The following is a 23,277-nucleotide window of genomic DNA, read 5'->3' on the forward strand; positions in this document are numbered from 1 at the left end:
GTATTTCTATGAAGAAGACATACAAATGGCCAACAAGTACATGAAAAGATGTCCAGTATCTTTAGTCATTAGGGAAATGCACATTAAAGTCACCAAGAGATACTACTTCCGATCCACTAGAATTATAGCGAGTATAATAAAAAAAAAAAAGAAAAGCACTAAGTATTGGTGAGAATATGGTGAAATTTTAACCCCCACCTTGCTGATGGGAATGTGAAATGGTCCTGCTGTGTTGGAAAACAGTCTGGCAATGCCTCAGAAGTAACTTCAAAGGCTTAATCAGTTACAATATGACCGAACAATTCTATTGCTAGTGCATATCCCTAACAGAGATGAGATGTAGGTTCATATAAAAGCTTGCACAAGAATGTTTGTAGCAGGATTATTCATAGAAAAAATCGGAAACAAGCAGGAGGCCACCAAGAAATAAACAAAATGTAGTATATACACAGAATGAAATACTATTCAACCATAAAAGGGAATGATGTAGCGATTAATGCTGCTTGAAAACATTTTGTCAGTGAAAGAAGTCACAGAAGGATATATGTTATAACTGCATTCATATGAAATGTCCAGGAAAGGCACACAAAGTGGCCATCGGGGGCTGGTAGAAAATGGGAAATTGACTGCTAATGTGTCCATGGGATTTCCTTTATGGATCACAAAAATATTTTCAAATCAGATAATGGTGATAGTTGTTACAACCACTGGATTATATATGCTTAAAACAGGTGACTCTTGTGGTACTGAGTCAGGTACTAAGTGAAATTTTACTAGATTTAAATTCTGTGATTAATCAGCAGTATGGAATTCATATACTATGTACCAACACGTAACGAAAGACTTGTTTGAAAACAAACTAGGACATTCCCTACCTTAGAAGGTTTTCTAGTTCTGTAACTCGTTTAGCTAGATCCCAGTTGCCTCTTTCAAGACTCTGAATATTGGAGTCTTTCAAAGACTTCATTCTGGTTAGGGAAGTAATAAATTCCTGCAGGCCCTTGACGTCATCTCTCAGGGACATGATCTGGAATGACTGCTGTTCTTTGTACCTTGCTAGTTCAGTCTTTGTCTCTCGCAATGAAGTCTCTTCTCTGAAAAGTTTTCTTTGAAGAGTTCTTAGCTAACGAGAAAGGGGAAGTATTTAAATTACACAATAAAATAAAACCTTTATTTCTTGGTGCTAGGGATCAAATCCAGGGTTTCACATGCTAAGCAAGCACTTTATGACTGAGCTTACACCCCCAGTCCCCAAATCAAGCCTTTCAAACCTATGTCTAATAGTATATTCTAATGTTAAAAGCATTTTAAACATCAAGGAAAATTGGCACATAGGGTTTTCAGTGATTTTGTTCTTATCAACATTAAAATTGTTTCTTTAGTTACTAAAATAAATTATACCAATAATGGATTCTGTAATGTCTAGCAAAAAGAAATAAATACTTAGTGCTTTAGCCAGAGATAGTTTGATTTCTGTTGTGTGGTAAAGGGGAACATGTTTCCAGGGTTTTCTTCAGGAGAGGAGCCTCTGTTTATAACACTTTGTTCCTGGTCTTATTTGGGCTCATCTGAGAAATGGAGAGGATCATCAAGAGGAAAGAGCAAGAGCAAGGCTTAAATTGGTTCTCTCTCTCTCTCTCTCTCTCTCTCTCTATATATATATATATATATATATATATATATATATATATATATATAAAGGCAGCTAAGGAAGGGATTATAGAGCTGTGAAAAGCAGCAAGAGTGATGGGTTATGGGAACGGGAAGTATACTATATAGCCAGCAGGGCTACGGAAAGAGGAGGAGACCAAAAAGGAAGGGATGGGGGAGATATGGGTGGGTACAGCTGCTGTGAAGCAATTTATTTATCTTTCAGTAGCATTTAAAAAATCTCTTTTCCTCTGTAGGTGGAGCAAGTTCATTAGACAAGGGAAAAGTGAGCCGCTGCTAATATTCTGGGAGTTATTCACTATTAACCTTTAATATTTATTATGTTTTGGTAGGGGTACTGGAGACTGGACCCAGGACCTTATGCACACATACTAAGGAAGTATTCTTCACTGAGTTACATCCCCAGACTATTTTATTTTTTATTTCAAGACAAGGATTGGCGAAGTTGCCCAGGCTGGCTTCAAACCTGCCTCAGTCTCCTGAGTAGCTGGGATTATAGACACGGGGACTACCACACACAATTCAAATTCCTTAAAATGCTATGTGTGATTCTGAGAACCAATACGTGGGGGAGGGTCAAATTTAATTTTGACATTGTAAAAAGGTCATTAATTTTACAACCAGAAAAAGGTTAGGAACATTACCATTGGAAAAAAATCACATTACTTAGAAATGCTACATTTTCTAGCAGCAGAGACTGTAGGAAAACCAAGCATGAAACTAAATTTTTAGTCCAGTATTTATATAAGGTGCGTTTTTGCTATGTCTAAAAATTCTATGAAATTAAAATAAATTGAAGCTGGGAGACAGCTCTTTTGCAAACGGGAAGGGGGCCAAGACATGGAGGGAAAGCAGGGAGGAAGCGGAAGTAAAAATAATTAAGATGTGCTGCGTACATACACCAACTTCCCACAAGGAATGTAGTTACTTGCTATACACATTTACTAATAAAAGTTAAAAGATAAATTTTGAAAATGAATTAAAGCTCTGCTGTCACCCAAAACAGGCCTTCATTTTTTAAAAAATTACATTGCCAGTCATTAAAACACATCTCAGTAAGCCCGGTGTTTAATAAAGCAAGAAAGTAAAACATGGGGGAAAGTCCTCAAAAGTCACAGAAAAACAGACCGTGGCCACAGACGACTCAGCTCCATTTTCTTATCCAACCTATATATGGTGGCTGCGCAGGTTAAAGATAGCACATATCAGGGGCCCAGCACAGTGTCTGGAGCATATTAGGCCTTGAAAAATTAAAGGCATACACTAAATTGCAAGTGGACACTAAATTGAAGTCGGTCCCCTCTTGGAAATTGAAATCACACAAAAGTTCCCTAGTGAGCTACACAGGAAACTCAGTTATTTGCAATGGACTTGGGCAAGTGATTTATGCTCAGTCTGAAAACCCACATTTCCCCTTTGTTACACAGAGTGATCATCGAGAGTCCCATGTGTTCAGTCTTCATCAGTTACAATCTGATTTTTCTATCATTCCAGTTCTCAGCCCTTGTGCCTCCCTCTGGAAACTCTTCTCTCAAGAGCCATTTATAATCTCCTAATGGCCAGAGTCGACTGTTTCTACTCCAGTGTCATCACACCATGCACCATTGACACCTCTGGCATTGCTGACCATTTTCTTTTGCTGGATGTGGTCACAGGCACTGGGTATCAATTCCTTCCCCTGTGATATCTTTTTGTTTCTGTTCTCTGAAACAGGTTCTCACTATATATAGTTCAGCCTGTCCTTGAACTCATAGTGATCCTCCTGCCTCAGCCTCAGTTTACTGCATGTAAATTGAACTACATCTCATTAGAACAACTTAGAGGAAGGGGTCATTTTCCTCACTAGTATTTCTGCCAGTACGCAAGGTCAAGGAAGGGGCCAAAATAAACATTCTAGCCTCGTGGAGGTTGAGAGACATTGGTCACTGTTTGGTAAAGGCTCATCAACAGAAACTTCCTGACCTCAGGATCTCATCTACAGTGTTGTATCTTTTATTTAATGAATTATATATTTATTTTATTTTATCAGTATGCCTTTGATATACATAATGATAACATTCATCATAGGGAATTGGTACCTGTACGTGATGTATCTTGCTCCATTTTTCCCATTCCCCTCCCCTCCTTGTACTCCTCTTCCCCTCCTCATATATAAAAGCTTTGTTTCCATTTTACCTCCCAGCCTTTCTTTTTTCTTGTCCCTTCTTTCTTTTCCCCCTCCCTCTTCCCTTGTCCACCTTCCCTGAACATTTTCTTCCCATTTCCCAATATCTATTGTACATTTTGGTCCTTGTTCCCACTTTTGCTTTCTCCCACCAGAGAAATATTGGTATTTAAACATGTATGTTTGGTTTATTTCACTTAAAGAATATGGTCTCAAGGTGCACCCATTTAGCTAGCAATGTCTCATGATCACCCTTATAACAGAGTAGTACTCCACTGTACAAAAAAACACATCTTCTTTATTGATTCATTGGTTAATGGGCATTTGGGATGTTTCCAAGATTTAGCTATTACAAACTGTGCTGCTATAAACATGGGCGTGCAGATATCGCTATGGTCCAATGCTTTTAATTCCTTTTGTTTTGTTTTGGGGACCCGGGATCCAACTCAGGACCTTGTGCTTATGAGGCAGGCATAGCACCACTGAGCTAAATCCCTGGCACTCTTAGTTCTTTCAGGAAGATACCAAGAAGGGGAATGGCTGGGTGGAATGGAACCTCTAGCTGTCATTTTCTGAGGAATCTCCACACTGATTCCCGTGATTGTACCACTCTATACTTCCACCAACAGCGGAGATGCTATTGTGAAAGGTGCTGTTTCCCTAATTTCTCTCGGTGAGTTTGTTATTTGTGTATAGAAAGCTATTGATTTTTGAGTGTTGTCTTTGTATCCAGCTACACTACTGAATTAGGTTATTAAATCTAGAAGTCTTTTGGTGGAGTTTTTGGGGTCTTCTATGTAGAAATCATGCCATCCACAAATAATGATAATTTAACTTCCTCCTCTCCTATCCTTGTTCCTTTTCTTTCTCTTGTCTAATTGCTCTGGCTAATGTTTTCAGAAATATGTTGAATAAATGGTGACAATGGACATCTCGTCTTGTTCCCGATTTTAGAGTGAAAGTTTTCAGGGTTTTTTTGTTTGTTTGTTTAGTATGATGTTGGCTATTGGCTTGTCACTGATGGCTTTATCAGATTGAGATAAAGACCACCATACCATTTTCTCTAGAGTTTTTATTATAAATGGATGTTAGACCTTATCAAACGCTTTTTCTGTATCTATTGAGAGGATTGTGTGGCTCTGTTAATATGGTGTGTTATATTTATTGATTTGCATATGTTGAACCATCCCTGTGTCTGTGGGATGAATCCTACTTGGTCATGGTGTATTATCTTCTTTATGATTTGCTTACTCTGTTTGCCAGTGTCTTATTGAGGATTTTTGTATCTATGTTCATTAGGGAGATTGGCTTGTAGTTCTCTTTTTTGGATGGATCCTTCTCTGGTTTTGGTTATCAGGGTAATTCTTTCTTCCAAGAATGAATTTGGGGGCTGGGGATTTAGCTCAGCGGTTTGGTGGCCTGTCTTGCAAGCGCAAGGACCCAAGTTCAATCCCTGGTACCAAAAAAAAAAAAAAAAAAAAAGAATGAATTTGGGAGTATTACTTCCCTTTCAGTTTCATTAAAGAGTTTGAGAAGTAGTGACATTAAGTCTTCTCTATATTTCTTGAAGAATTCAGCAGTGAATCTGTCAGGGCCTGGGCTTTTCTTTGTTGGTAGGTTTTTAATTCTTCAATTTCATTGACTGATAAATGTTTATTTAGAGTTTTTATATCTTCTTGATTCAGCTTTGGTAATTCATATGCATCCAAGTATCTCTGTCCATTTCTTTTGTTTTCCATCTTATTAGAGTACAGGTTCTCTGGAATACACCAAAGAAATGGACAGATTCCTATATACATATGAATTACCAAGATTGAATCAAGAAGATAAAAAAATTAATAAACCAGTATCAGCCAATGAAATTGAAGATATAATGCTTATAGTTGTTAAAAGTAACAGAGCGGGCTGGGGATTTAGCTCAGTGGCACTGCGTCTGCCTCACAAGCACAAGGTCCCGGGTTTGATCCCTGGTATCAAATAATAACAACAACAACAACAACAATAATAATAATAATAATGGACAGCCAGGTGTGGTGGCACACACCTATAATCCTAGCATTTAGAGACTGAGGCAGGAAGATCACTGGGAGTTCAGGGCCAGCCTGAATTATGTAGCTAGACCCTGTTTCACACACACAAAAAAATCTTTCTAGTGTCTGTAGGAAGTGTTTTGCAGGCATTAAGGAATAGTGCTTACTTGAATGTGACAAATCCAAGATTATGGGGGTTTTTTCCCTTTGAATGACCACAAAAAATAGATGTAAATATAGAGGGGGTTTTTGGTTTTTGGTTTTCTTGTTTGTTTTTTAGATGAGGTCTTACTGTATTACACAGTCGGCACTGAACTTGTGATTCACTGAATAGCTGCAGCAACTCATGTAGTTTGAATGCTTTTGCCTCAGCTGGGGATCAAACCCAGGTATTCCCTACCACTAGGTACATCCCCAGTCCTATTTATTTATTTGTTAGTTGTTTGGTTGGTATTGGGAATTAAAATCCAAGGCCTTCCCACCAAACTACACATCCAGCCCTTTTTTATTTTTTGAGACAGGGTCTCAGTAAGTTGCTAAATTTCCCAGGCTGGGCTTGAATTTTTGCTCCTCTTGCCTCTACTTCCCAGAGTGCTGAGAGATCTGTCTCCAAATAAAATAAAAGGGCCAGGGATTTAACTCAGTGGCACCGTAACTGCCTTGCCAGTATAAGGGTCTAAGTTCGATCCCTGGTTCTAAATAAATAAATATTTTTAAAAAGGGCTGGGGAAGTGACTGGCAGAGCACTTATCTAGCGTGCATGGGGCCCTGGGTTTGATCCTCGACCCTGAAAAAAAAGTATTTTCAAAATGAATCTTTTAGACTGTTTAACTCACTCTCTCTCTCTCTCTCTCTCTCTCTCTCTCTCTCTGAGATAGAGTCTCACTGTGTAATTCAGGCTGGTCTTGAACTCGTGGCAATCTTTCTGTCTCAGCCTGTCAAATGCTGGGATTACAGGTGTGCATCACCACATCTGGCAAATCTCTGATTCTATCTGTAGCTCTTAAAGTAGGATCTAAGGGACTGAAGTGCACTATGCATACTTAGGGATGAGAAAAACTGAAAATAAGTGACAATAAGTAGGATGTAACAAATGAATGCATGGGTGGAAGGAATGGAAATAAGAAATTCTTCCCATCTCCACAAAGTCTATCTTCTTGTTTCCCACCATCTGTCTTTTATTTTGCAGGAAATACATTTTAATAACAAGATCCAATGTTTAAAAATATCTAAAGTTTTGCTGGGTGTGGTGGCACATGCCTGTAATCCTAGCACTTGGGAGGTTGAGGCAGTAGGACTGCCCTGAGTTCAAGGCCAGCCAAAACTACACAGCAAGACCCTGTCTCAAAAAAACAAAAACGAAACCAAAAAATCTAAAGTTTCAAATTCATTTACACTTTCACTAGAAATTGTTATCAGAGCAATCATTTGTGAGCCATCTTTTTCCTTTATCTTTCCTTTCAAGCCAGTAAGTCTGTGACTGTTATCTGTATATATTTTCTTTATCTCCCTCTTTCTTCCCCTGCCCAATGCCTTTGTCTTGCTTCTGGGCCTCATTGTCCATTTCATGCACTGTTAGAAGACCTTCTGTTTGAGAATCATCCTTTCATTAATTTGACAAATAAGCCTTTAATGTCTTCTGTTTTCTAAGTATGTATCAGGCTCTGAGGATCCAAAGATGATTAAGAACTCTCAAGATTCTCCCATGTCACTAGGGAGACCAATTTCAAAACAAGTAATTAGAATATACCATAACTGGTATAATAACAGGGGCATGAAAAGAACGGTCACAGAACAGCAGGGATATCTGAGCTGTCACCGCGGGTCTCATCAGGTCACCTTCCCCGGCATCCCTGTGAGGATCCCCACTGACTGTTAACTCCTGTAAGTAGGCCACTCTGGCTGCCCCGTTGTCCCCCATCTCCTCTGCCAGTCCCCCTTCAACCTCTGTAAAACTGTCTGCAAGTCCACTCCAACTGCTACCACCCCCAAGAAGCTCATGCTTAGGGAATTTACCTGAGCTTCCCCTCATTGTTATCCCCTCACTTCCTAACTTTCTTATGTTTGAGAACCATACTCGGGCTGGGGATTTAGCTCAGTGGTTCCGCTACCTGCCTTGCAAGTGCAAGGACCCGAGTTCGATCCCTGGTACCAAAAAAAAAAAAAAAAGAGGAGAACCATAGTCAACTTTTTTGTGTGTGTCATTTTGTTTTTCTATCCTCATCTGTCCAATGCCTTATTTTAGTAAGTACCCTCCACATTGCAGTATCTCACAAATGTTGAGTAGAAACTCTCTCTGTTGCTATGAACATTATTACAAATCTCAACTTATAGTAATCACAATAGTTGCCCAAGCCCTTTGGCATTATTTTAACCAGTAAGTCTTTCTGTACTAGAGAGGTGCTCTGCACCAGAGTGGTTGTCGCTCTCTAATATATATATAAATAATGCTCCTTGGAATTGTGGGATCCAGTGGTACTGCCTTCTTGTACTGTGATAAAGGAACTATGATTTAAGATCTTACTTTTAGGATAATGTTGAGATAATGTTAGGTATGTGTTTCTTGAAAAGTATCTGAGGTAACATGAGTCTCGGGGCCAAGCAGAAAAGTAGACACAAAATTGACTTCTAGATCGACTTAATCTTCCTTTTAATGACCAAACTTTGTCAGTTGTCTTCTAGAAGATTTGTTAGTTCAAGTGTTTTACTTTCTTTTCATGACCAATAATTTGCAAATGCTAAGATTTTAAGACTCCTGCTATTTATTTATTTATTTTTGGTACCATGGATCAAACTCAGGACCTTGTGCTTGCTAGGCAGGCAGTGGCACCACTCAGCTAAATATCCAGCCCTCCTATATTATTTTTTATGTCAAAGAAACTCAAACTTGAAAACCTGGATGTTAGATTTGGAAAACAGTAAGGTACTGAGAACTTAGCTACACCTAGACTACCACAAAAATTGAGATAAAGCTTGTTGATTAACGTTGTCAACAAAGGACTTGGGCTAGAATATACAGAACTCTCTAAACTCTCAGAAGACATAAATGAAAATTATCTGGAAGGATATGCAGATGACAGGACATAAAAACATGTCCAATGCGGTCAGTCACTAGGATTATGCAAATGAAAGCCACAATGAGATCTCGAACACATATTAGAAGGTCTGAAATATAAAACAGTGATACCACAAAATGCTGTTGAGAGTGCAGAGAAATTGGGTCATTAATATATTGCTGCTAAGAATGAGAACTAGGACAGCCACTCTGGACAACAGTTGGACAACTTTCTTATACAACTAACCATGAAATTACTATATTGAACCAGTTATTGTACTCTTGGGCATTTTCTCCAGAGAAATGAAAAGTTATGTCCCCACCAAAATGTGTATAGTAATGTCTGCAGCAGATTGCTTGACTGACTGATTTTTGGTTCTTAGAGAGAGGGTTTTGCTATGTAGCTGAGGCTGACCTCAAACTCACAGGGATCCCAAGTGTTGGGATTACAACAAGCACCACCACACCCAATCTATTTAAAATTTACAGTGGAGTATTTTTTAGTATACTCACAGGTTATATAGTCATTAGTAAATTAGGTTTTCTCCACTATAAAGTGAGATACAATTTGTCCTCTTAAACTATTCAGTAGTTTTTAGTACATTTAAAAGTTGCACCAGGTATGGTGGTGCACACCGATAATTCCAGCACATGGGAGGCTGAGGCAGGAGAATTGCCACAAGTTTGAGGCCAGCCTGGACTGCATAGTGAGTTAACGGCCAGTCTGAACTACATAGAGAGAACCTGTCTCAAAAAAAAAAAAGTTCCACAATCATCATCACTATCTAATTCTAGAACATCACATTTGTCTAGGGTGCATAAAGCCATGGGTTCAGTGTACAGGAAAAAGAAGAAAGAAGAGGAAGGAGGAGGAGGAGGAGGAGGAGGAGGAGGAGGAAGAGAAAGAGGAGAAGGTGAAGAGGAGGAGCAGGGGAAAGTGAGAGGAAGAGGGAGAAGGAGAAGGAGGAGGAGAAAGAATAGGAGAGGGAAATGAAGAAGAAAGGGAGAGGAAGGGGGAGAAGGCAAAGGGAAAAAGAAAGAGAATGGGCACATAAGACATCTCTCCGCTGCTTTTTTGTTTGTTTTCTGAGACAGGGTCTTGCTATGTAGCCCAGGCTGGCCTTGAACTCCCAGATCTTCCTGCCTCAGCCTCCAAGCACTGGAATTTTAGACGTGCACCACCATGCCCAGCTTTCCATTACTTTAACTACAGGTATATCTATATCATCTCACCAGGCGTGGTGGCGCATGCCTGTAATCCCAGCACTCAGGAGGCTGAGGCAGGAGGATCGCTGTGAGTTCGAGACCAGCCTGGGCTACACAGTGAGTTCCAGGTCAGTCTCAAGTACATAGGGAGACCCTGTTTCAAAAACACAATAAACAAATAAACAAAATACAATCATCTCAGTAAAAATTTCCATTAAAAACAACAGTAATTATTCTAATATATATATTTTTAGCTGAACATTTTTTTTTTACTGCCATTTGCCCCCTCTACAGCTGGCTACAGCTATCAAGTTTCTACTTCACTTTATTACTATTCTGTGGCAAGAAAAACATCTTATGTATACAGTATAACCATGTTCTCTCACAAATAAAAGTTTCCATAAAAATCAAACTAAAATATACTGGTAAAACACATTAAATTTATCTGCAATTTAGGATGGCAGACTTTATTATCCATATTACGAGTGACTTTTCCCCTTAATTCATATTTATTAACACTGTGGCCCATCTAGTACTTTGCAAGAGTTTTAGCTCAATATCATTTTGCCTAAACTAGATATGACGGTCACATTTATTCTCTCTATATCTGGTTTTGCCCAAATATAGCTCTCTTGCACCTGTTTCTCCATTATTGGGCAGAAACACATGATAATTATTTTTGTATGTCTCATAAAGAGGTAAAGTTAATTATAACAGAAAATTTAGAAAGTGTGGAGAAAAACTACCTTATCGAGACAATTGTATTCCTGTGGGATTAAACAATAGGTTATTCAAAGAGCGCAGATGACTCACGCTGATGCTCAGATATTCTGATGAAATCAACTAGACTTACTTTTTAAAAATAACTTTAACACCAGGAAACCATATAGTAACTGTCACTAATTTTTCTTAAATTTAGAAATTGCTAGTAGGAGCTGTGGAATACTTCTTAATATACATGGTATTTAAAACCATGTCAAAAATAATCAAAATGAGATTTTTTTACAGCCTTTTAGATATTTGCTCTGACAGATAGATGGAAAAGCACTTGTAATTAGCAAATGATTTATGAAATCATTTATATAGAAAGTAGCTTTTTAAAAATAATTTGAAGCTGGGTGTGGTGGTATAAAACTATAATTCCAGCATTCAGGAAGCTGAGGCAGGAGTTTGAGGTCAGCATGGCGTAGTGAGGTCAAGGCCAGCCTGAACTATGTAATGAGACCTTGTTTCATAAAACCAAAATAATAAAAATAATTTAAGAGTTGATACAATGGTGGCCATCTGTAATCCTACCTACTTGGGAAACTGAGGTAAGAAGGTCACCTGAGCCCAGGAGTTCAAGGCCTGCTGGGGCAATATAGTGAGGTCCTGGCTCAAAAAACAAATAAATGTTTTGAAATTCTTGCAAATAACTTACATATTTTCCTTAAATAAGGTTCCTGAACTCTTTACAATTTGGTTTAAAAGATTTTTAAAGAATTGTGCATAGATGTTAAAATTTAACCTAATCCAGATCCAAATCATCAAAGCTCCCAAACTTCTTAAGTATTTAATAATAAGTTATATTGTAGAGGAGAATGGTGTTACCCATGATACAACTTCAGGAATTCGTTTTCAGGGATTGACGCCCTGTTTCTCTGAAAGAAGACAACTATAGACTGGGTGTGGTGGTGCACACCTGTAATCTTAATACCGAGGGAGGCTGAGGCAGGAGGTCACAGGTTTGAGTTCTGTTTGAGCAATTTAGCAAGACCCTGTCTCAAAAAAAGGAAGAAAAAAAAATTAAAGGGTTGGGAATGTAGCTTAGTGATACAACAGCCCTGGGTTTGATCTCCAAGTACTGAAAATAAAAGAGAGAGAGACAAATATAAGAAATCTCTCAAAGGTATCATAAAACTCACCGTGTCTATATAAGCTACATTCAGACTTAAACGTTATGCTTAACACCTCTCTAGGCTAAAAGAGAGAAAGCTCCAGCACAAACAAAATGAAAAGACACACATGCATGCATGCACACATACACACACACACACACACACACAGTGTGATCAAAAACTACAATGAATTGCAAATTTTTTAAAAATTTTATCTCCAGTAGGACTGGGGATGTAGCTCAGTGGTGCTGTGCCTGCCTGGCAAGTGCAAAGTCCTGAGTTCAATCCCTGGTACCAAAAAAAAAAAAAAAAAATTATTACAGTAAAAGACACATTGCCATTAGTCTCTTTCAAACTTCTTTCCCTTACTTCAAACACATTATCCCACATGCTTACCACTTTCTGATGTAGTTCCCGGAGTCCTCTTTTGTGAGTATCTTTAGTTGTACTGATGTGGCTGCCTCGATATCATGAATCAATTTAAAATGTTTAATTTCAAAGAGCAAGAGCAGCAACCCACTTTCTGGACCCCTTTCTGTCTCTCTTAGATAGAAGCTTTCTTTTCCTCTATGAATTTTTCCTACTCTTAACTTCTGTTGTTCCTAGAATTCATTCCACTATTTTAGAGACCACGAACTCATGTTTCAGATACCTAGCAGGTTTGGGAGTTACATCTGTTCCCCCTATATCACTTTGGAGGTCTTCCACCGAGATTACTGGTCGGGGGTAAGAGTTTGCTTTCATAAGTTCTAACTGTGGTCTTTTTGCTTCATAGACTGTACCTTTCGTTTCATAGGCTCTGTACATTAGTTTCATAGATTCTGGTTTTCTTCTGCCTTTGTTTCAGCTTTTGTTTCAAGAGTATCTTAATTTAAAGTTGTATGCTTTAAATGTTTACAGATTTCTTGTTTCTCTTATGCATTGTAGTTTGTAAATATTACTTTTTATTCATTTTGTATATGTTGCATTTCGATTTAGCTGATTAAAAATGTTGTAAAATGGGTCTCTTAAAAAAATCAATCTCAGGCCAGGGATTTAGCTCAGTAGTGCAGCCGCCTGCTTCGAAAGGGCAAGGACCTGAGTTGGATCCTTGGTATAAAAATAAATAAATACAAATGATCTCAGATAAAGACAGTTCAGGCTTTTATCTGTCCCTTATAAAATCATAAACAAACAGTGGTTACCCTGCCAGTTAGTAATTGCCTTTAGGGCAGCTGCCACTCTCAAAGCAGAGGACAGGTTTCTCCAGTTGCCTTCTGGTGAATGCCTACTCCAATTGAAGCCAATGGTGGGTGGACCATTGACCAGATAGGCAACTGGATTCCTTTTGGAGACAGATCTCTGATTGTGTAAAATTAGTGGAAACTGAGGTGACCACTGAGGGGTCATGGCCAGGGCTACTCTCTGGCAGATACCCAAAGGTCCCTCCGAAGAAACTAGCTCCCGACAGCCTGACCAGGTAATTAGTACAAAATCTCCACATCTTGTCCTATCTGGACTCCTCTGTAAGGTGAAGGGGAACTCTGTCAGTGATCATCAGCTATCCTCTGCTTCAGAGTGACCTGAAAGGATGTCGTCAGAGCCCTTTCTTAAGCCTCCATTAAGAGTTGAGCCACAGGTTTGGACTGCTTCCTCTACTACTAGTGAGACAGAGCTCTAGACAAATGTAAAAACAAAAAACAAAACAAGACAAGGAGCCAGAATTCACACAGGGCCAGATCTGGTGAATACTAGAAGACACATGGTAATATTTTGTTTTGTTTTTTGGTACCAGGGATTGAACTTAGGACCTTGCACTTGCCAGGCAGGCACAGTGCCACTGGGTTATATCTTCCAATCCCTGTTTGTTTTTTGAGACAAGGTCTCACCATGTAATTCAGGCTGGCCTTGAACTTTAGGGATCCTCTGCCTCAGCCTCCTGAATGCCTGAATGACAGATATGCACCACTACACTCCGTGGCAATGTTCTTATGGGCCTGCCTTTCTGTTGGATGGCAGTCAGCAGCAGCACTCACCATATTTGTTATCACATCTCATAGTCACGAAAGAGGACTTCCAGAGCTGCTTCAGAAAGTGCAAGAATGAAGGCATAAATGTGTTCAAAGCAAGGGGTAGTACTTTGATGAGGATTAATAGCAATGCATCTCTTACTGTAATAAATTTTATAAAATTTAAGTATTCACCAGATATTTGTCTTTGTCTAGGTATCTTCTTAAATGAATATTTGTATCTACTTAAATGAAACTCGTAGCCAGGCTATTGACAGAAAAGAACTTTAATAAGGTCCTGGGCAGAAGAGAGGCCACTGCTATGGCTCGTTAACTACCACCTGCCCTTCACACGCACACACTGTTCCTCCCTTTCACAAGCCTTGTTCATCAGTGCCTTAGTCCCATCGTTCCTTACATTTGCCTTTATGCCTCCTGTTGTTATGTAACCAATAAATACTGACAAGTCCAGAGGTCCTGGTCTTAGCCAGGAAGAGCTAAGAGCAAATCCTGCCCCCCCATAAGACACAATCCTTTGTTCTTTATTCTTTATTATTCTTATTCTGTAACAGTTTTGGGTTTTTTTTGTTTTTTTTGTACCGGGGATCAAACTCGGGGCCTTGTGCTTGTGAGGCAGGCGGCAGAACCACTGAGCTAAATCTCCAGCCCAATTCTTTATCCTTTTTTCATCCACTGCCGAGCCCTCAGTCAGGTGGTCAGGCACCCCCGATACTCTGTCATAGCAACCCTAGAAAACAAATACAGCCTCCATATATAGCTACTTCTTCAAAGGGTTTACCACTCACCCCAAAATGCAAGCATTCTGTGCACTTTATTTAGTAAAGTAACCCTAAAATATATCCGTACACAACTACATCATAATGGCCTTAACAATAACACCGGCTATGGGCTTCCAACCATGGTTTCCTATAAGACTGATTCTGTTTTGTTTTTTTGTTTGTTTGTTCATTTGTTAGTAAATTTTATTTTATTTTATCCCATCCCCTGCTCAAGCCCACTGTATAATAATGATTCTTTCAACAAATCCTATTACTTAGGCTCAACTAAAGCATTGCTATAAGCATTTTTTAGTCTTTATCACAGGGAGTAAAAGTAAAGGTATTTCCTATAAAATGTACTGTCTTCTTTATGAATTGCTTCCACTCAGATGTTTCATCAAATATTAAACAAGACTAGTGGATATTTGCCAGTTGGCGGTATACTGAAAATAGCAGCTCCTCCTCTTCATTAGAAATGATTAGGGCTGGGTGGCAGAGTGCTTGTCTAGCATGCACAAGGGCCTGGGTTAGACCCTTAGCACTGAAAAAAAAAGTTTAATACATGTAACTGATTATTTTTATGACCTAAGTTTGAGCATGTATCCCATAGGTACTGTTTAACCCCCAGTGTTTGGCAATCAACTCAAATGCCCTTAACCCAGGCCATCCACAGTGAAGGTCCCCTGGCAAAAGACAGACTTGCATCTAAATTAGTGCCCTTTCATAATAAAAGTTCAAAATTGAGGGAAAAAGCAAAATTGGGTTAAGGTAACACCTTGAACCTTTTATCAGAATGCTTCTCTCCCTAGCTGGGTGTGGTGGAGCACTTCTGTAATCCCAGCACTCGGGAGGCAGAGGCAGGAGGATCGCTGTGAGTTCGAGACCAGCCTGGGCTACATAGTGAGTTCCAGGTCAGTCTCAACTACATAGTGAGACCCTGTCTCAAAAAAACCAATCAAACAAAGAATGCTTTTGTCCCTGCTTTTACAGAGAATATAATTTCTCAGTGTTTTATTTTCATAATTCATTTACCTCAGATAAAACATTCTTGTTTTTCATCAGCAAACCAGCAAAGCCAGGATGGTCAGCTGCCTTTGTACAATTCATGATTGGGTTCCTAGTGGTAACTACTTCAAGAAGTGGATCAAAAGAAGCCTACAAAGAAAAATTGCAAATTAATTAACAAAGCATGCACCCTGTGGATCAAAACCCACAGTGTTCCAGCCCACACAAACTCTTATCAATGGCTTTAAATAGGACACAGCTTTAAAACAGAACCCTAACAAATACAACAGGTCCTAGGAAAATAGCAAGTAACATGCTTACCTAAAAAGCTACTTGATATTTTTAAAAAAGATATTACTTACCTGACTAATACTAGCCTTAAGTAAATGCAGCACATCTAATCTGTGCAGACACAATTTTTGAGAATACAGAAATCAAGAAAATGTATAAAATTTCTGGGAAAACTTTAATGTGTATCTAACAAAAACTTTATGGAAACTAGAATTATTAGAAAGTCATTGATCAAAGACATAGCAGTTCTTTTTTATTGTTTTATTTTTAGACAAGATCTCACTAAGATGCTAAGTTGTCCAGGCTGGGCTTGAGCTTGAGGCCTCTGTCACGGTCTCCCAGAGCTGAAACAGCAAGTGTGCACCACCACGACCAGCTTAGCATGGTGCTATGTTTCATTTTTCATTGCAGATAAATTTTTTAAAAATCTGATTTCAGTAGTCAACATGAATTTTGTGTTTTTGCCACACCTACAGTAAGGATGTAAGTTAGAGTCTGTTTACCTGTATTTTAGTCTCTCTCCCCAATGTTAAAAAGGTTTCCAGTGTTCTAAATTGTAATTAGTGGAAATTTCAGTAAGAATAGCATTTATATGACTCAAATGAAAACTGTATCTAGAATAACTAGAATAACTAAAGATGTATTTAAAAACATATCACATGGTCCTTACACTAAAGAAATAAAATACATTTTTCTTGGGCTGGGGATTTAGCTCAGTGGTTCCACCACCTGCCTCGCAAGCACAAGGACCTGAGTTCAATCCCTGGTACCAAAAAAAAAAAAAAAGAAAGAAAATACATTTTTCTAAAATTATCTGAGTTAATTTTGTGCCTACTGAGATGCTAGGAACAAAGGCTGGGGATTTAGCTCAGTGGTTCCAGCGCCTGCCTCACAAGTGCAAGAACCCAAGTTCAATACCCGGTACCAAAAAAGAGATGCTAGGAACAAAGATTAGCAAGAGAATACCAAATACCTATGTTCAAGGGCTGGGGATTTAGCACAGTGGCGCCATGCCTGCCTCACAAGGGCAAGGTCCTAAATTGGATCCCTGGTGCTGCAAAAAAAAAAAAAAGTTTAAAAGAAAAAAATACATTGAAAATATGAATAAGTCTCATGAGATCATGAGAAATAAATAGAAGGTTGTAGTTCAGAGGTATAGCACTTGCCTAGCATAAGAGGCCCTGGGTTCAAATTCCAGCACCACACAAGAAATACATACGTACATACATAAATACAAGCCCATACTTAGCTAGAAAAATAAACAACATAAAACTTCTAGAAATAAAAGGTGCAATTTTAATTTGAAAATTATATAGACATATTAACAAACAAATTAGATCCATTTTAAGAAAAGTGGATGTGAAGATAAATCTGCAGACAAGTATCAAGACAGCATGTAGGGAGCCATGCCTGAATCCTAGCTCTAAGGAGGCTGAGGCAGGAGACTTCCCATGAGATCAAGGCCAGCCTGAATGACATAGTGAGTCAGGATCAGCCTAAATTGGAAAAGGGGAATAACAATGATGTTAGCTTTAAAATATCACACAGTTTAAGTATCAACACAGGCAAGTTTGTGTGCATTATTCTAACTGACAGCCACTGAGTTGAATGGCTCAAGTGGAAAGCTATAATTAGCATGTTAATTATCTCAGTCTATAGAAAAATAAAAAACACCTAGGTCACCTTTAAAATGGGATCTACCTTGACTTTATGTTCCCTAGAAGAGAGCATAAGATATAGCTGGTTTAACAAGTCAAGACAGTCACTACATAGGGAGACCTGTCCCAGAACAAACAGCTGAGCATGTTGGCACATGCAGGAAGATCCCATAGTTATAGAGACCTTATCTCAAAAAACTCTCTGAGATACAAAAAAGAATTGGAATAAAAAATAGCAAAATGGGCTGCAGATTTAGCTCAGTGGTGCCAAGCCTGCCTGGCAAGCACAAGGTGCTGAGCTTGATCCTTTACCAAAAAAAAAGAAAGAAAAAAATAGCAAAATGTGTGAGTACATCTAAATAAGAATTAATAGGTTTAAATAATCTAATTTATGTGGTGGAAAATGAAGGATATAAGAGGCAGGATATATCATGTACAGGTGCAAGTTCCCTATAATGAGTGTTATCATTATGTATATCTAAAATGTACCAATAAATGGTTTGCTAAAAAAAAAAAAGAAAATGGAGGATATAACTAATATAAGAACAAAAAAGGTATATATATTGAAAAGAAAAAAAGTAAGTTAAAGCAGTAAAAAAAAAAAAAACTTCAGATCTCTCATGAGTAATAAAGATTTCAGTTAACTTTTTTTTTTGGTACCAGGGATTGAACTCCGGTCCTTGCGCTTGCAAGGCAGGCCACTGAACCTCTGAGCTAAATCCCTGGCCCTCAAATAACTTTTTAAAGTACAGTATATGTGTTAAAGTAGTAAAATGTGTTATAATCATGAAAAATAGCTTATAGCCTAAAACAATTTGTTTTTGGCACAATAGAGGGGGGAATGGAAGAAATACAATGCACATGTTGAGATGATAGAAATATTCTTAATATTAATAAATCCAAATGGACTAAACTTTCTTTCTTTCTTTGGTACCTGGGATCAAACTTAGGACACCTTGCACTTGCAAGGCAGATGGTATGGCACCACTGAGCTAAATCCCCAGACCTAAACTTTCTGATTAAAAGAAAAAAACTTATCAACCTTATTCAAAAGTGCAAACCCATATATAGAATAAATAAGAAACCAACCCATATGTAGAATAAATAAGAGTGTAATGTATAAATAACTTCTGATATAGTCATACAATGGAATACTACAAAGGAATGGAAATGATCTAAAATTGTACATACATCAAAACAATTTTCACTAAACAAAATAATTTTCAAAACAACAAAACACTGTAATTCCATTCACATAAATTTTTAAAAAGGATAAAAATAAGCAATATTTCTTAGGGATACATAAATGGGTGGTAAAACTAGAAGAAAGTGAGAGAATAACTAATACAAAAATTGAAAATATTTAGGGTTGAATTTTAGGTCAAAGAAAGGGACTCAGGAAAGGGCACATTGGGAGTTTCTATGGTACTGGTAATATTCTATGAAGATAGGTGGTACATATATATATAATAATCCCTTTATATATATGACATTTTAATTTTATTTATTTACTTATTCTTTGGTGCTGAGAACTGAACCCAAGCCCTCATGCACACTAAGTTCAAATTTTACCACCAAGGTAATGTCAAGTCCCCATTATGACATGTTTTTAAAAATAATCCCATATACAAACCAAAATTAGATACTTTCAAAGTGGCATGTATATTCAAAGACATATATTGCATATATTAAGAGAGACAGAAATGGAGGTAATGGAGGAAAACAAGATGAGACAGGCCTTGCACAGAATGGTGATGATATCACACAAAGTATGTTTAATTTGATGGCATACCTGAGATCTAGAATAGAAAGATAAATTGATCAAAATGTGCTAAGTATCTTATTTAGTACATCACAATGTCATTGATTTTAAATACCAAACATAAAATAATAACTAATATCCAGTTGGGTTTTTAATTTATAAAAATAAATATTCAGGTGGGTGTGGTGGTGCATACACATAATCCCAGCACTCCTGGAGGCTAAAACATAAGGATCAAAAGTGTGAACCCAAACTAAGTGGGCAATTTAGTAATTTAGTGAGACTTACAAAATAAAAAAATTTTAAAGAGCTGAATATATAGCTCAGTGTGAAGGCCCTGAGTTTAATCCTCAGTACCATCAAAAGGAAAATAATCAACTGCAATTTATTTTGGTAGACAAGTACTTTCAAATATGGCTTGAAAAGTTTCCATATTTCATATTTGTTTCAAATATATGAACAAGACAGGGATTTAGTTCAATTGTGCCACTGCGTGTCTAGTAAGTGCAAGGTCCCCAATTCAATTCCTGGTACCAAAAAACAAAACAAAATAAAACAAAACAACTCACTACAATAAAATACATGAACAAGGAGGCATGTGGTAAAGGATACTCACTGCAGGTTTCTATAAGAAAATAAGTAAATGCTCCAAAATTGCTATATAATTTGAATATATAATATGAATAAAAAAGAATAAGTCTCAAAATATAAGAGTGAGTGCAAATAGTAAGAAAGTTACATTTAATAGAACTCCCTTTATAATTTTTTTTTTTTTTTGGTACCGGGGATCGAACTTGGGTCCTTGAGCTTGCAAGGTAGGCTGCAGAACCACTGAGCTAAATCCCCAGCCTCCCCCTTATAGTTTTTATAAATGCCTAAAATATCATTAGAGACCTTGACATTTGTATTAAAAATATGAACACTGCTGGGCCTGGTGACTCACACCTGTAATCCCAGCACTCAGGAGCCTGACACAGCAGAACTGCAGAGTTTAAGGCCAGCCTGGGCTACATAGTGAGTTCAAGGCCAGTGTGAACTACATAGTGAGACCCTGTCTAAATAAATAGATAGATAAATAAACAAACAAAGAATATGAACATAAAGATTATATTCCTACTTCAGAATAATTGTTATCCCTGAAAAGAAAGAAAAAACAATGCAGGAAAGCCAAATAATTCTTCTACTTTGGTCTGTAATAGCAGCTGCCCTCACATCCCCACCTCTCACCACCATGGCCTGTGGGTCCCTTCACTTCTCACAGGTGGCCAATGCTTCACAGCAGGGTATCAGGGATATCTTTGCTAGGAGAAGCAAAGTTTCTTACCTGAGGCCGTCTCCCCCTTCCTGTTTTGTTGTTTACATTATCCATCTCAACAACACAGGACAGAAAAAGGATGGGTGATAGTAGTTGCTGCACTTTTCAGTGCGTTTGAAATTAAATATAAAAGTTAAAATATGGGGTTGGGGATGTAGCTCAGTGTGGTACGTGCTTGCCTACCATGCACAAGGCCCTAGGTGCAATCTGCAGCACTGGGACCAAAAAAAGTACAAATATAATTCAACTGACTTTTTAAAAAATCACAAAATACAAGGATGCTATCCGATAGCAAAAAATGTTATTGTGCTATATTACAGTTGAAATTCAATCTATATTTTAATATATATTTGGTCAGTCCAGAAGAAAACACAACATGTTACTCTTATTTTTTTGTTTTTATTCTTTTTGAGACAGGATCTCACTTTATAGTGCAAGCTGGCCTTGAACTCACTATGTAGCTGAGGCTAGCCTCAAACTTGCAGCAATCCTCCTGCCTCAATCTCCCAAGTGCCGGGATTGTGGGTGTGTGCCACCGTGCCTGGCTATTTTAATTTTTTGAGACAATATTTCACTATGTTGCTCAGGATGGCCTCAAACTCATGGGCTTAAGTGAGCCTCCTGTCTCAGCCTCCCAAGTAGCTGGGATAATAGGTGCATACCACAAGGCTTGGCAACATGTTACTTTTAAATTTGTACTGCAAATTCAAGCTTTTTGTTTTACCACTCATTTAAAATAAAGTTCATTAAGGCCAGGGATTTAGCTCAGTGGTTCTGCCGCCTGCCTTGCAAGCACAAGGACCTGAGTTTGATCCTCGGTACCAAAAAAAAAGTTCAGAGTTAAATGAGGAATAGTCAAAAAAAGATCACAATTACTTTACTAATATAAAATTTATATATATACATATATATGAGTTTTATTGCTCTTATCATAGTCCATGAGAGACCAAAAAAATATTTTTGAAATTCCTAGAGGGAGTCATGACTTTTTATGTACTTGAAAAGGGTTCAATCACTAAAGATCAAAGAATACTATCCTTTCACATTATCACACACAGAGATATTTTCCCCCCAGCAAAGAAGCTAGGCTTCTCCTCATTTAAAGTTACCAGGAGAAAGAAATAAAACATTTCCCCTAGGTCACCATCCCTCTTTCCAATCCTCAGCTCAGACTCCATTTCCTAGCAAGTATAAAGTCTGGATGGATCTTTCCAAAGGGCTTATAAATATTAAGGGAAGGGACACCATTTGACCTACAAAGATATTTAATTTTCAAAAGATTGTCTTTAAAGTCTAGCTCATAAAACAAGTCTATAAACCAAGAGGTAAACATGGTATATTTGAAAGATACTGAGGGTCACACTACTCAGTTCTGTCACTAAATCACTGTGACCTCTCTCTAATGTTCACTTTTCTAATCTGCAAAATAACAGGATTAGATAAAATTAACTCAGAGACCCTTATTTTTATATGTTTTAGGGTAATGGACATTAGTGAAATGTCAAAACTACCAACAGGAGCAAAAACAAATAAAATCTATTGGAGGTTTCATTGGATTCAGATGTTTCATTGGTCCCTGTTCTAGAGTCAAGCTAGGAATAAAAGAAGTGGGAGTGGGAGATGATAACAAGGATTAAGATGTGTTATGTACATGCACCATGAGGAATGTACTCATTATGTATTGCAAACATGCACTAATAAAAAAAAGAAAAGAAAGAAGAGGAAGATCTTTTGACCTCATCTTTTGCATCATTCATGAGCAAAGACATAAGGGGGTGAGCATATGCAAACGGGCAAGTAGAGCTGGACTTGGCCTTTCTTCTAGCTGTCAAATATATGGGAGGTTATTTACTTCTGAGCATAGGAAAAAATAAATACCAGAATACAACTCACCACTGGGCTGTTCTTCTGAGCTGACTGATGCCTGACTTCTGAAGACATAGCCCCCTGAGGCCCTTTGGTTTGGCCAGTAGCAAGCCTTCCTAGATCTGCCTGGTTTAAAGACTGGACCAGGTTTGACATGCCGGTGATACAGGAAGCAGGAACACAGCTAATGGTGATCTAAGGTGCTTCCAAGAGGAGCTGCCAAAGAGCACGCAGGAAGAGATGCTGAGGTCTGCTCAACGCCAACAGTCTTCCAGAAGGTTCCACTCAAGATCTGCAGTGTTTAGCCACACCTCAGAAGGAGCTGCTCGCTGAGCCTATTGCTTGGAGATAGGTGGACCTGGTTTCTAACAATAGCATCAAACACTTTAGATTGTAACAGGTTCAAGTATAAACATGCTATTATTATGCATAAATAAACTCATTTAAATCCTAACAGTGAATCATATCTTTAGGTTCTTGACTTACAAATTTTCTCATCTTCAATTTCTCAATCCATCAGAAATGCTGAACTATACCCCTCAAGATATATCCAAAAGATAGTCCACCAGAAGCTAATAATGTAGCATGTGATAGTTTATAGTGCTTTTTT

At 38.0% G+C, this 23,277-nt stretch overlaps 1 protein-coding gene across 5 annotated transcripts in view; it reads right to left on the minus strand.

The window, feature by feature from the left end:
* LOC104847556 (coiled-coil domain-containing protein 170-like) overlaps positions 1-23,277 on the minus strand; it is a 54,641-nt gene that overhangs the window by 20,462 nt on the left and 10,902 nt on the right. For 4 of the 5 annotated variants that reach the window (XM_033766920.1, XM_010603014.3, XM_010603012.3 and 1 more), the window contains exons 2-4: positions 22,695-23,032; positions 15,803-15,925; positions 876-1,123 (exon numbers count right to left, since the gene is read on the minus strand). In XM_033766920.1, the coding sequence (XP_033622811.1) occupies positions 876-1,123; positions 15,803-15,925; positions 22,695-22,823 (500 nt within the window). In that variant the 5' untranslated portion in view covers positions 22,824-23,032. Of the gene's footprint in view, positions 1-875; positions 1,124-15,802; positions 15,926-17,039; positions 17,078-22,694; positions 23,033-23,277 lie in introns of those variants that run through there. The other variant, XM_033766921.1, reaches the window with a different exon arrangement.

Source organism: Fukomys damarensis, unplaced genomic scaffold (assembly GCF_012274545.1).
Source record: "Fukomys damarensis isolate Sample0158 unplaced genomic scaffold, DMR_v1.0_HiC HiC_scaffold_21, whole genome shotgun sequence".
Lineage (NCBI taxonomy): Eukaryota > Metazoa > Chordata > Mammalia > Rodentia > Bathyergidae > Fukomys > Fukomys damarensis.